This window comes from Schistocerca cancellata, chromosome 6 (genome assembly GCF_023864275.1).
Source record: "Schistocerca cancellata isolate TAMUIC-IGC-003103 chromosome 6, iqSchCanc2.1, whole genome shotgun sequence".
Taxonomy (NCBI): Eukaryota; Metazoa; Arthropoda; class Insecta; order Orthoptera; family Acrididae; genus Schistocerca; species Schistocerca cancellata.
Window position 1 is genome coordinate 368,823,190 of NC_064631.1, and position 14,529 is coordinate 368,837,718.

General features: G+C 38.9%; 1 protein-coding gene across 2 annotated transcripts in view; it reads left to right on the top strand.

Annotated features, from left to right (window-relative positions):
* Positions 1-14,529, top strand: part of LOC126190824 (FERM domain-containing protein 5-like) — a 590,824-nt gene that overhangs the window by 569,774 nt on the left and 6,521 nt on the right. For both annotated transcript variants that reach the window (XM_049931394.1, XM_049931395.1), the window contains exon 10: positions 2,186-2,398. In XM_049931394.1, the coding sequence (XP_049787351.1) occupies positions 2,186-2,398 (213 nt within the window). The remainder of the gene's footprint in view (positions 1-2,185; positions 2,399-14,529) is intronic.

The window sequence follows — 14,529 nt, forward strand, 5'->3', positions numbered from 1 at the left end:
GTCCGCATGTATCCCGTGCCACCCAACGTGCTCTAGAAGGTGTAAGTCAACTACCCTGGCCAGCAAGATCTCCGGTTCTGTCCCCCATTGAGCATGTTTGGGACTGGATGAAGCGTCGTCTCACGCGGTCTGCATGTCCAGCACGAACGCTGGTCCAACTGAGGCGCCAGGTGGAAATGGCATGGCAAGCCGTTCCACAGGACTACATCCAGCATCTCTACGATCGTCTCCATGGGAGAATAGCAGCCTGCATTGCTGCGAAAGGTGGATATACACTGTACTAGTGCCGACATTGTGCATGCTCTGTTGCCTGTGTCTATGTGCCTGTGGTTCTGTCAGTGTGATCATGTGATATATCTGACCCCAGGAATGTGTCAATAAAGTTTCCCCTTCCTGGGACAATGAATTCACGGTGTTCTTATTTCAATTTCCAGGAGTGTATTTGTAGTGCCAATTCCTCCAGATGGTTCTAATTAGGCACTGCAATTATAACCTAAATGGCAAACAAGCAAATAATTAAGCTAACCAAGCTCTCTGTTTACCTGGGGAAAGGTTTAGTTGCTGTCATATTTATTTCATTTTAGCTTTGAATAAAGGAGATAAGTATTGAAATTAACTAGTGCAGGTGACTGCTTAAGGATATTGTTATAATGTGAAGTTGAACACATATATTTCAAAAACGACACAACACATGTAAGTCACAGAGCAAGTAGACAAAGTAAGACATGTGTACACGGTAACATTCAAATCAGTACCGAGTCCAAGTCTAGCGGCCGCTGGCTGGCTGGCCGCTTAGGTGGCTCGGCTGCTGCATGGCTGGCAGACAGCGCTGCATGTAAAGGACGCGCGTAACTTTAAAAGATCGGCTAGTCACAACAGATATGTATGACATTTCAGATGTTTTGCATTTTCAGAAGTAAGAATGGAGAAAGCCATACTCATGATCCAGTTGAAAAGAAGTATTTCATTGTGTAAACCTAGTTTAACACATTGACTGCCACATGCCTAGTGATGGATGTTGCACTGCCAAAACAGGCCAGGGCTTTGGGTGTGAGACTCTGCTGTGGCTGCTGCTAGGTACATGATATCAGGCATAAGGCTCTGCTGTTACCAGTGGCGATCCCATAACAGTCAACTTGTTAAGATAGTTTTGTGGATAATATTAGTAAATATGAAGCAGAAGTGAACCTTTGTGAAAGTCAGTTAGCAGGAAGAAAAAAATTATTAGTGTTTAACATCCTGTCACAATTAAGATCATTAGAGACAGAGCGCAAACTTCGAATGTTGCAAGGATGGGGAAGGAAACTGGCCATGCCCTTTCGAAGGAACTGCCCCAGCATTTGGCTGCAGTGATTTAGGGAAATCGTGGAAAACCTAAATCTGGATGCGGATTTGAACCATCATTCTTCTGAATGCAAGTTCTGTGTGCTACTTAGCAGAAAGAGCACAAAGAGTGCCACGATTTGGTCCACATTCTGATTATCTTCATTGATTTTTTTAAAAAAAATTATAGAAATCCAAAATTTGGTTACTGTGATTGATGTGAAATCACAAACTAACAGAACAATGTGATATATAATGAACTTTGCTAATACATAATGTATCCTTGCTTAAGATAGTCATTTGGGGTGAAGTTCCGATACAGAGGTGAATAGTAGAAAAATGCAGTTTGAATAACTGCACCAAAAGTGGAAGGGAAATAGAGGTTAATGTAGCATTTGAAGGAAAATAAAATGGAAACCTTGATTGTCACTGCACTTCTTAGTAATTTTTATAATTCTTGAATTATCCGTTTTGCTTAAAATTAGACAATGTCAAATAGGTTTTGCTGATGCAAAAGTGACAAATGCTGGTGCCGTGCAGCCTACCTTATTGGTTTGAAGTAAGCTACGCAATATTCATATAAGAAATTTCTTCATGGCCAAAAAGAAATCTTGGAAAATATTGGCCATCTCTCTTCTTTAGTACACCCTTTCTTTATAGCTTCCTGTGTGCTTCGTGCTTTTTGTTATTTACTTTCATTCCAGCATGAAAAACGGTCCTCCAGTTACTATAGCTTGCGTATAATCAGTTTTCTGATAGATTTTATTATTATTACTATTCTTTAAGTTTGTTTATACAGTGTAAAACTTTAATTTACTGTCTTTTTCATTTGGTTTGGATTTTCATTTTATTTTTTTATCAGCTGAGGATATTGATGCATTTATTAAGCATGAAAAAAAACAGAATTCACCATCACGCACTTCTACCACACAATGCATGGTCCCTTGCACTTCCACACCCAAGGGAGACATTGTTTATGAATCAAATCTGGATAATGGGTTTGAAAAACATCAGAAAGCAACAGAAGAAAAGAATGTAACTGACGGCATTAAGGAACCTTCCCAACACAAATTAGGTAGGTGCAGTTCAACAAAGTCACGGAAGTCTCAGTGTAAATCATTGTTCATTTTGTTTATTTACATAAATATATAATTTTTCAGTGATCCTGAATGTAAAATGAATATTTGTTGAATATTGTTTTAACAACCATTTCATCTCTCTTTATGCCTTAAAAATACATTTTATTCAAATTTTGTGAACATTCATTTTCTTTGGCATCCTGTTCACATCACGATTATTAGAGATGTGTTAGATTTGTTTCCAAATGTGAATTTAATGTCTTAATCAATAAGCAGCCCTGTGCAGTTTCCTTCTAGGGTACCGTATGTCCTTTACAATCTTTGAACATGGCCGTTAGGAGCAACTGTAAGTAAGTTTCCAATTTATAAAGTACATAGCCCCCAATCAGGTGCAAATTTTTCTTTAATTTTAGACAGGTTTTAGTACCACTAAGGGTATATTCTTCAGAAGAGCAGGGAGTTACTTGGATTACATTATGTTAAAACATGTTACACCCATCACAAGCTGAAGCGCTCAACCACTTACATATAATATGATTAAAATCCATTAAAATCTAAAGATTAAAAACAGGAATGGCTATTGAGCAGATAAACATAAAACTAACTATGTCCTTTACTTACACATTTAATATAATAAAAAAAAGGAGAAGTCATATGGATTTGTTGGCTGGGAGACCATAAATGATAGGTTCAGCTGCCGAATTAGACAGGTTTTGCCATCCTTCCATCATAATGACATCCTTCCTTCGTGAAGTGTGAGAGTTCTGTGTCTACTCCTCTCAAGGAGGTTGCCGAGCTTAACAATGCCATCCAACGGATGGATCACCTTCAACAGTGTCACATACCTTTTTCATGAGACAATGCAGAGAGGTTTGGAATTTACTCCAAGACCAAAAACTTTATGCCACTATCCCACACACCCTTGGGTGTGTAAGCAAAGGGAAAGCAATAATGGTGAGTGGAACACTTGATTTAATTTTGGTCATTTCACAAGAACAGGTGTATTCAAAAAGGCAAGGCTGTTGGTCATTTAATATGATAAGGAAATATATAGAAGATAAAGCATGATATGAGGGCAGACCAGTACCCAAAGAAATCTGTTGTGTGGATATAAAAATTTAATACAGGTGACGTGAAGCAAGAACTTCATCTAATCTAGAAGATACTGTAATCAAGAGTTTAAACTTACTGGCAACAGCATTTCAAAATCCTCATGTCTAAAAAAATTATAACATCCAGCAAAATAGCAAAAATTATCTGAATCATTATCAAATAAGATACAAATAAGAACAATGACTGAATAGCATTGAAATTGCATTGTGGCAAATATTATGACAATTTGAAATCAGTAGTTTCAGTAATGTCTTCCCCATAATGACAGCAAATGTTTCAACACTCACAGACAAAAAATAATTTTCAGTGTAACACAGACATCTCTGTGTTACTGAAAACATTAATTCTTTTGGCTATAACAGTATATCTACTGGAGATTTAAAATCTCGTGCTAATTTGATTGAATCACCCTTTAGCTGCCTCTGTAATAAGTTAATGACCTGACGTATTTTTTAACTGACTGCATACACTGCCTTCCAAAAAGCATCCAGAGTTGGCCGCCAGACTGCATTAATATAGTTATCACATCTAGTAGGGTATAAAAGGGGCATGAACAGTTTCAGACATTGAGTGATCACTTTGAAGGTCATGTAGATGCTGCATATCCATATGAGATAGAGTTATCGTCACATGATTGAGTTTGAAAGAGACCTGATTGTGAGTCTCTATTTGGGTGGCTGGTTAATCAAACTGTATCCTGATTTATGGGGCATTCAGATGTGGCAGTGGCCTGATGTTGGACTGTATGAGGGTATGAGGGCACATATACTTGTCACTCAGGTACTGGTTGTCCATGACTGACAACCAGAATGGAGGATAGACATACTCTGCACCGAGCACACCTTAACTCCTCCACCCATCTGCACCTGCCATCCAAGAACATGTAATAGACTCCTTGTAACATGGTGTCATTCTGCATCACTGGTCAAAAACAAGCAGCATCTGGACTAGGGAATTACTGTCCCATTAATAGGCTTTTGTGAACACCTCACACAAAAGGTCTTACACTCACAACTGAAAACATTTACTCTTTAATGGTATTTACTGCCAGCAATAAACATCAATTTCAGATTAATTGCAGTTAACACAACCAAAATGTAAAACATAAAAATAATATCCATGTAGACTTTATCTTTTGTTTAGCATTCAGACTGGAGTTCTGTATTTTGCTCTAAAGGTCTACAACAACCTCCCACCAGACACAATGTAAGAAGTCAGAAATCTTAACCAATCCAGTAGAAAAATAAAAGTATAACTTAGTAGTAACAATTTCTACGAACTTCTTGATTATATAGTTTCAAGGATTAGATTCCAAATAGGATTAAGTAGTAATATTCATTATGAATAGGGCTGTTACTCTTCTAGAATGTGGACAACTATTCTTGAAGTGTAGCCAAGAAATATAAACAATAGACAAAGAGTAGTAGATAAACTACAGTTATCTTGAGGAAGCAAAAATAGTTTACAGCAGTTTATTATAACGTAATTTGTAACATCTGCTCTCATTGTGAATGTATACTTTGACTACTCCAAATTCCCTGTGTGTTTTCCGTCACAATACAGTCTGCAGAACCCAATGAATGAATTTATTATTATTATTATTATTATTTTTTTTTTTTTGGGGGGGGGGGAGGGGGAGGGGGGAGGGGGGGAGGAGAATAAGGAACCAGGTTCATTCTTTTTATGTAAATGCATTGAGAAACTTATCACATGTCGTGTCTTCATGGTTAGTAGATCAAGCAGCATTAGCTTCTCTGGTAAAATATCTACCGCAACCAAATGAACTTGGTTTAGGGGTTATCATCTAAAGCCTTACCTTATACCTATAAGATCACCTACCCTCCTGTGAAATTCCTTCTATGGCCTTCTTAATGGCAGCAGTCCAGCTTTACAGTTTTGAAGTGTGCTGTTGTGTTGTGTTGATTGTGATCTTGTTTTATAAACAGTCACACTGTGTGCAAGGTACTTCAACACAGATGTGCCATTCATTGAAGTCTCACGTGTTTGTTTAATAGACTTGGGATTTTGTGTGCTTACGCATACAAAATAATGATAAAATTACATTCTGTTCCTTGAATCACTGATGTAAAGGTATTTGTGATGTCTAGGTTCATTTTTGTGAGCAAATTTTTCAGCCCCATCGGGGAGAAAGTTTAGCACTGCCAGATGCATCCACTTCATACGATATTCACAATACTAGAAATCAGTGACACTTATCTTTGATGGCACCAGAGCTCCAAATTCTTACCACTGAAACATCTCATACATCATGTAAGTGCTGCTACCAAGCTAGAGTAAATACAGCAATGTCGGTGGATCTTTAGTTTCATGTAGTTGTGACAAAATATGCTCTGGAAAATTTGTAGAGTAGATAAGAAACTGTTGGTCACCAGACAAACAAAATATTTTCTACTGATCAACAACTCAAATAATTTCCTTGTTTCACCAAGCTGTATCATTCTGCTGACGACCCTGTATACTGGAAGTATTCTTGACAAAAATTTGGTAACTCCCAGGAGACATTACACAAATAACGTGTCATACCAGCACTAGCCTTGGTAATGGCCTCAATTTGGCAAGATATCACAAGTTTCTTTAGGTACGCCACATCCAGCAGAAGATGATAATGATTAGATCTCATAGAGCTACCACACTGAAAGGGTGTCAATTGATATGTTTTGGCTGCTATCCAAATGGTCCCAGATGTTCTGCAGGATTAAGACTGTGCAATTTTCAGAGGACCAGTGCAAAAGTATGAAAGAGTGCCTAAGTGTTTGACAAAGTAGGAACATAAACATTCAGCTTTGTGGATGTGGCTGTCATCATTTTGAAAGACAGGCGTGTTCACAGCATACTTGTCATGAAGATGTAGAAGAAAGGGCAACACTTCATCACTGAGAATGTCAAATAATCATCCTGGTTCATGTTCATGGTAATATGAATGAGTAGACTCCAAAACACCACAGACCCACCTCTGGCCTGAACTACACCTGTCACACACTGCGAGTCAAGTCCCCCATTGGGCTCTTGGTGCACTTGATGCCTTGCATCGTTGGAGAGAGGCAAAATTTCAATGTGTTGGACAATATTACACACCTGTAGTCAGTGACTATCCAATTTCTGTGCTATCTGGCCCACTGATGATGTGCAGCTTAATGTGTGGGTGTGAGCAATGGTCTCTTTGCAAGTTACCCAACTCTAAATGTCCATTGCATGCACTTCCCTTTGCAATGTTTGCTCAGAAACTGGTTGAGGTCGATCTGCATTTGCTGACAGCAGCAATTCCAGCCAGGTTTGTAACCTATTGTCATTGAACTGGCATGACACTTATCTCTGGTCCAAGTTTGTTAGAATCTTTTAATGACTACTGTTCTTACTCCAAGTTACATGGCTGTGAGTGGTACCACATTGCTTGTAGACATATTGGCAGTCCTTATTAAAACATCAACAAATCAGATAAATTCATTTACCATCTGCCCAAGGGCACATTCATACAAATCACTCCTTTGTGGCATTCTGACATCTCCATATAACCAACTGCCAGATTCACACCATTCCACTGCTATGGAGGGTGACATGACTGCCTCGTAACAGTTATGTACCATTTAAAGCACTCCAAAACAACCAGTCTGCCCTTTTAAGAAGGTGATTAATATCTTTTTCCAGTGAGTTTACATGTGCATAGTGGGCACCTTCTGCAATGGGTTACACTTGTGAACAAGGAATGTAATCGTCAGATCGAGAAATATGATATGATACTGGAATGCTACTCATACCAATGTGCAAAAACTGCCACTTTTGAGCAGTATGACAACTCAAAATGAAGTGTTATTGTGATGACAAAAACTTGGCTTGGACAAATTCCTCACAAGAGACATGTTTTTAACTGATGTGTCACTCCTCATTAGGTCACGCCATCCATGTCACCCTTCTGTTTATGAAGTATTATTGTTGTGTCGTAAGTGTAATACTCGGCAAGATGAACCGGTCACCAGGCTTGGTTGGCAGCACCATCATGTTTACACTTCATAAGCAGGAACTGGAGGTAGTAATAGCAGTGTTTTTACAAGTGGAATGCTACATATCTGTATGGTCACTGAATGAAGTGTCCCGTCAAAACAAGACATACAATGCATCTCCCCTTACCTGCTCATTTGCAGTATCTGTAAAACTACCTCCCCAGGTGATGTTGCTATATTGCACAGCTGTCTTTGCTGATTCATCGTTGCTGTTTCAGTCGCAGATGGCAACACTGCCTCTTTGTTCAAAACCATGCAGACGTATTTTATAGTACTTTCAGCTTCCTCATCCATCAAAGTATGTCTCCTTCAGTAGTCATTACACATTTTTTGGTGAGATGCACAGCTCTTCTAGTCTTCTAATGTTACAACGGTGAAAGTTAAAGTCACATCAGCATAAGCAAACTGACCATCTGGCCTGATGGTTACTGTTTTTGGCTGGCAACACCGAGGTTCCAATATTGCTTCTTTGGACCACCTCACATTTTTGTCTCTTAAAAATGTCTAAGGCATTCAGTCAGCCTTGTTAGGCTAACTGAAAAGCTGCTTCAACATAAAAGCATTGAAAGTGAATGCAAGTCTCTGAAGTAGTGTTATGTTGAAAGACTTGCACCAGGCTTGGTGACACACAATGTTAATTTATTAGCAGCAATGGCATAAGCTGTTATTTTTTCAGGTTACAGAGTGAGACACTTTATGTATTACAATTATGGATCTTATTCTTTACAAGAATTCAAACCAACTGTATACAATGTATATCCAATGGTATGACGGCAGTATGAAGGGAACCATTTCCATGTAAAATTGTATCAAAGGAAAAATTAATACCAGAAGTTTAGATTAGCTTGTCTCTACGTATTTTTCATATTTTGCCCATTTCTATGACAGTCTGAAGTTTTCCCGTTACAGTCATAGAGAAGTGAACATAAAATAAAATTCTAGTCACACAGCAGTGAACATGAAATGAAACTCTGCATTCATGACAACGAAACATTGTCTGGCACTGTTGTTTGATAGTACCCTTTGCACACTGTCACTTACTCACAGTGTAATCTGCAGGGTCATTGTAATTAAAGTTAAACTTTCAAAACACTGTAGAAATAACACCACTGGTCAGAATGACGTCAAATTGCAATGGAATATTATCGGAGGAGGAGGAAAACTTATGGCAGAAGAAAAAAAAAATAGTGTGAAAATTGATCAATAGATGGCACTGTATGTGTCAGAATACGTAAATGAAAACACCTGTCATGCATACGACCCATTGAAGTTGGTATAAACATGCCGGGTACATGACTTTTCCTTCTTTCGCATCTGCGACATTAGCCATGACTGTCTCAATGCAGGATCACACTCTGCTTGTCAAGCTGTATTACAAGAATGATGACTGTGCACAGGTCATTTTGCAGACGTTCTGGACACTGAAGGGTTTGGAAAAAGTGGTTGGTCTGATGACTGCCGTGGGTCTGGAAAAAATGATTCGGAAATTCGAAATGATGGGTTCTTTTGGTGTGCAACCTGGTAGAGGGAGGAAACGAACTGATTCAACGTCAGTGGAAGCAGCGGCCACAGCAATGCAGGAGGAGACGAGTGGTGGTGTGCAAATGTGTAGCGCACAGAGAATTGCCCCAACATTGGACATACCCGTGAGCACGGTGCATAAAATCCTACGAAATATCCTTCTTTGCATTCCCCTCAAAATTACCCAGGTGCACGAGTTGCTTCCTGTTGCCCTGCCCAGCAACAGAGACCTTTGCTTTAGAATTTCTTGCTCGCATGGAAGTGGACAACGACTTGCCGTGGAAGACTTTGTGGGCAGGCGAAGCCCACTACCATCTGACAGGATGTGTTGATACACAGAATTGTGAAATATGTGCAACGGAAAATTCACATGCAAATCAACCAGTACCACTTCATCCTGAAAAGGTCACTGCGTGGTGCAGGTTTATGGCATAATTTATCATAGGGCCATATTTTTTCGAAGAGACAGGTGCTCCCGGTCCTGTTACCTGTACCGTCAACGATAAGCTATGAGTGTCTTTTGTGCAACCACGTCATTCCAGCTCTCCAACAGCATGGATGGGATCATTTTTATGAAAGATGGTGCACCTCCGCACATTGCAAATCCAGTTAAGCAGCTGCTGAAGTGCAATTTTGGAAATACTAGAATTATCAGCCTCCATTTCCCTAAAGCCTGGCCGTCCCAATCACCTGATCTTAATCTGTGTGATTTCTGGCTGTGGCGCTACCTGAAAGATGCTGTGTTCAGTGTTCCAACTGCAAACTTAGCTGCATTGAAGGCACACACTGCACAACACTTCAATCAGTTGTGGAATATGCAATTTCTCGATTTCAACTTGTTGCAGAAAACGGTAGGCAGCATATTGAACATCTTTTGCACCAGTCACTCAGAAATTAATAATCTGATTTGATTTTGGCCTCAGGACAATTAAAAACCAATTTTTCCCATTCAATGTGATATGGCCTTGCCGTTGTGGATGGGCTTATGTAACTAACAGTATCACATCTGTGCACCTATGCACAATGAGTAGTACAGTTTGTTTAATGTCAAACGTACACCTTAGGCATTGTTGTATGATTCGTCTGTCATTTGTAGTCGACCACTATTAAATTATGATGCTTACAGCACCAACTATTGCTACATTTTGTAACTATTTATTTTTCTTCTGCCATTCGTTTTCCCCCTTCTCTGATAATATTCCGTTGCAATTTGACATCATTCTGGCCAGTGGTGTTATTTCTAGAGTGATTTGAAAGTTTAAGTTTAATTATAATCACCCTGTATATGAAGCCACAGTTCATCTAAATAAGCCTTTGACCATTTTACTCCTGGTGCCATATGTGTGTAAGAACCACACACACAAATGGGCGACACTGAAATATCAACCATGGTGAAAATTCAGAACAAAGGAATATACCAGATCAGAACAAAATTGCTATTATATTTTACATTAAATTGCTGCTTATATTTCTCAAGAATCTCTTGCACAGCAAACAGCTGGAGAATAACACAAGTCACTATGATTTACATTTACGAAATGTAAAATAATAGATCCCCACAATTATCAATATCCTGATTGTTAAAGAGCATATTCTAAACTTTAATTTAATGATATACCACAAAGAAAAGTAGTTACATCAAAGAATGTGCACTGGTTTAGGAAATTTGAGTTGAGATGCTTGCTTTTTTTTGGGCACACACAGATTTCATATTTGGAGAGTTTTAGGATGGCATTCAGTGTTGGACAGCACTGTCAACTGAAGGTATGATAAGATGGAGAATCTTCTCAAAATATAATTATCTAAAAGTATTTTTGAGCATAAGAGGCATGTACAACATGTCATGGGACAAGTCAGCACTACTGATATCTGTTTCTGTAATTTGAAACTATTTTCACTTCTTTATGAGTGGTGAAGTTAATGATTGCAAATGAAATGCACAACAACAAGACAGCATTTCTATTTTACATACCGAATGTCCTCCCCCCATGAACCATAGTCCTTGCCATTGGTGGGGATGCTTGCGTGCCTCAGTGATAGATAGCCGTACAGTAGGTGCAACCACAATGGAGGGGTATCTGTTGAGAGGCCAGACAAACATGTGGTTCCTGAAGAGGGGCAGCAGCCTTTTCAGGAGTTGCAGGGGCAACAGTCTGGATGATTGACTAATCTGGTCTTGTAACATTAACCAAAACAGCCTTGCTGAGCTGGTACTGTGAATGGCTGAAAGCAAGGGGAAATTACAGCCATAATTTTTCCTGAGGGCATGCAGCTTTACTGTATGATGATGGTGTCCTCCTGTGTAAAATATTCTGGATGTAAAATAGTCCCCCACTTGGATCTCCGGGTGGGGACTACTCAGGAGGACATCGTTAAAAGGAGAAACAAAACTGGCGTTTTGCAGATTGCAGCATGGAATGTCAGATCCCTTAATCGGACAGATAGATTGGAAAATTTAAAAAGGGAAATGGATAGGTTAAAGTTAGATATAGTGGGAATTAGTGAAGTTCAGTGGCAGATGTGAACTCTGACCACAATCTATTGGTTATGACCTGTAGATTAAAGCTGAAGAAACTGCAAAAAGGTGGGAATTTAAGGAGATGGGACCTGGATAAACTGAAAGAACCACAGGTTGTAGAGAGTTTCAGAGAGATTAGGGAACAACTGACAAGAAGGGGGCAAAGAAATACAGTGGAAGAAGAATGGGTAGCTTTGAGAGACGACATAGTGAAGGTAGCAGAGGATCAAGTAGGCAAAAAGACGAGAGCTAGTAGAAATCCTGGGGTAACAGAAGAATCTTGAATTTAATTGATGAAATGAGAAAATATAAAACTGCAGTAAATGAAACAGGCAAAAAGGAATACAAACGTCTCAAAAATGACATCGACAGGAAGTGCAAAATGACTAAGCAAGGATGGCTACAGGATAAATGTAGGGATGTAGAGGCATGTATCACTAGGGGTAAGATAGATACTGCCTACAGGAAAATTAAAAACAACATTTGGAGAAAAGAACCAACTGTATGAATATCAAGAGCTCAGATAGAAACCCAGTCCCAAGCATAGAAGGAAAAGCAGAAAGGTAGAAGGAGTATATAGAGGGTCTCTACAAGGGTGATGTACTGGAGGACAAAATTATGAAAATTGAAGAGGACATAGATGAAGATGAAATGGGAGATATGAAACTGTGTGAAGAATTTGACAGAGCATTGAAAGATCTAAGGTGAAACAAGGCCCCAGGAGTAGACATCACTCCATTAGAACTACTGATAGCCTCGGGAGAGCCAGCCATGACAAAACTCCTCCATCTGGTGAGCAAGATGTATGACACAGACAAAATACCCTCAGACTTCAAGAAGAATATAATAATTCCAATCTCAAAGAAAGCAGGTGTTGACAGGTGTGAAAATTACCAAACTATCAGTTTAATAAGTCACAGCTGCAAAATACTAACGTGAATTCTTTACAGACGAAAGGAAAAACTGGTAGACGACAACTCTGGGGATGATCAGTTTGGATTCCGTAGAAATGTTGGAACATGTAAGGCAATACTGATCCTAAGACTTATCTTCCAAATTCTGAAGGTGGCAGGGGTCAAATACAGGGAGCAAAAGGCTATTTACAATTTGTACAGAAAGCAAATGGCAGTTATAAGTGTTAAGGGGCAAGAAAGGGGAGCAGTGGTTGAGAAGGGAGTGAGACAGGGTTGTAGTCTAACCCCAATGTTATTCAATCTGTATATTGAGCAAGCAGTAAAGGAAACAAAAGAAAAATTTGGAGTAGGAATTAAAATCCATGGAGCAGAAATAAAAACTTTGAGGTTTGCCAATTACATTATAATTCTGTCAGAGGCAGCAAAGGACCTGGAAGAGCAGTTGAACAGAATGGAAAGAGTCTTGAAAGAATGATATAACATGAACACCAACAAAAGCAAAACGAGGTTAATGGAATGTAGTCAAATTAAATCAGTTGATGCTGAGGGAATTAGGTTAGGAAACGAAACACTTTAAGTAGTAGAAGAGTTTTGCTATTTGGGAAGCAAAATAATCGATGATGGTCAAAGTAGAGAGGATATAAAATGAAGACTGGCGATGGCATGGAAAGTGTTTCTGAAGAAAAGAGGTTTGTTACCATCAAGTATAGATTTAAGTGTTAGGAAGTCTTTTCTGAAAGTATTTGTATGGAGTGTAGCCGTGTATGGAAGTGAAACAAGGATGATAAATAGTTTAGACAAGAAGAGAATCGAAGCTTTAGAAATGGGGTGCTACCGATGTATGCTGAGTATTAGATGGGTAGATCACATAATTAATGAGGAGGTACTGAATAGAATTGGGGAGAAGAGGAATCTGTGGCACGACTCGACTGAAAGAAGGGACTGGTTGGTAGGACATGTTCTGAGGCATCACTAATTTAGTACTGGAGGGCAGCAGGGAGGGTAGAAATTGTAGAGGGAGATCAAGTGATGAATACACTAAGCAGATTCAGAAGGATGTTGGTTGCAGTAGGTACTTTGCGATGAAGAAGCTTGCACAGGATAGAGTAGCACTGTGAGCGGCATCAAACCAGTCTCTGGACTGAAGACCACAACAACAACATAATGAACGCGATTCTTTTTATATGTGGATAAATGCTTGGCGACACATATAAACAAGAAAAATCCATTAGTATCTGATGACAACATTAGTGAAGCTTTGGGGTCTTTAGCATCATTTAAATATCTAAGCACATTATTACAAGGCTATGTCAATTGGCAAGAACATACAATACCAACTAAACAGAAGAGAGATTCACTGGCTCCTAAAGCTTGCACATTGCCTTAACTTTCATGTGTGTTTTTTCCTGCCACTACGTGTCAAGTAGATTTTTTTTAATCCATCCAATTATACCATTGGGAGATGTAATAGATATGCTCAGGGGAACATGTGTCTCAATGCCAACAATTCTTTTTATAGTCGTGAAAGGCCAGGGTTTTAGGTCCGTCACCAACAACTAGTTTGACTTTCTTTGTTCTCGGGTTGCAAAACATTGTGATGTGATGTGGAATCTGTTTCAGTTTTGCTAGATCTGGTGTTTATGAAATTAGTAACACTTTATAGACGAGTCAATTTGGAGCTAGTGCATGTTCATAGTTCACTGCTTTAGTTTGTGATCTGTGTTTCATTGATGCATGCATGCCAAGGTATAATAATTTGGACCCTCTTGCATGTCAAGATATGGGAATTTAGACAAACTTTTTGACAATATTTTGTCTGAGTTGTTATTTCTACATCTCCTATGCGACACCTTTCTTATTTGATAACAACCAGAATGATCTATAGTTATCATACAAGTGTTCAAATATATAATAATTTTACACTTGTGTGGCTGTAAAAATATTGTCAGTGTTTCCTTTTTCTTTTATCCAACTTATGCTGCTATTGTTGTGTGCAATAAATTTTCTGAATATGATATTACATTATTGTAGATAAACACAAC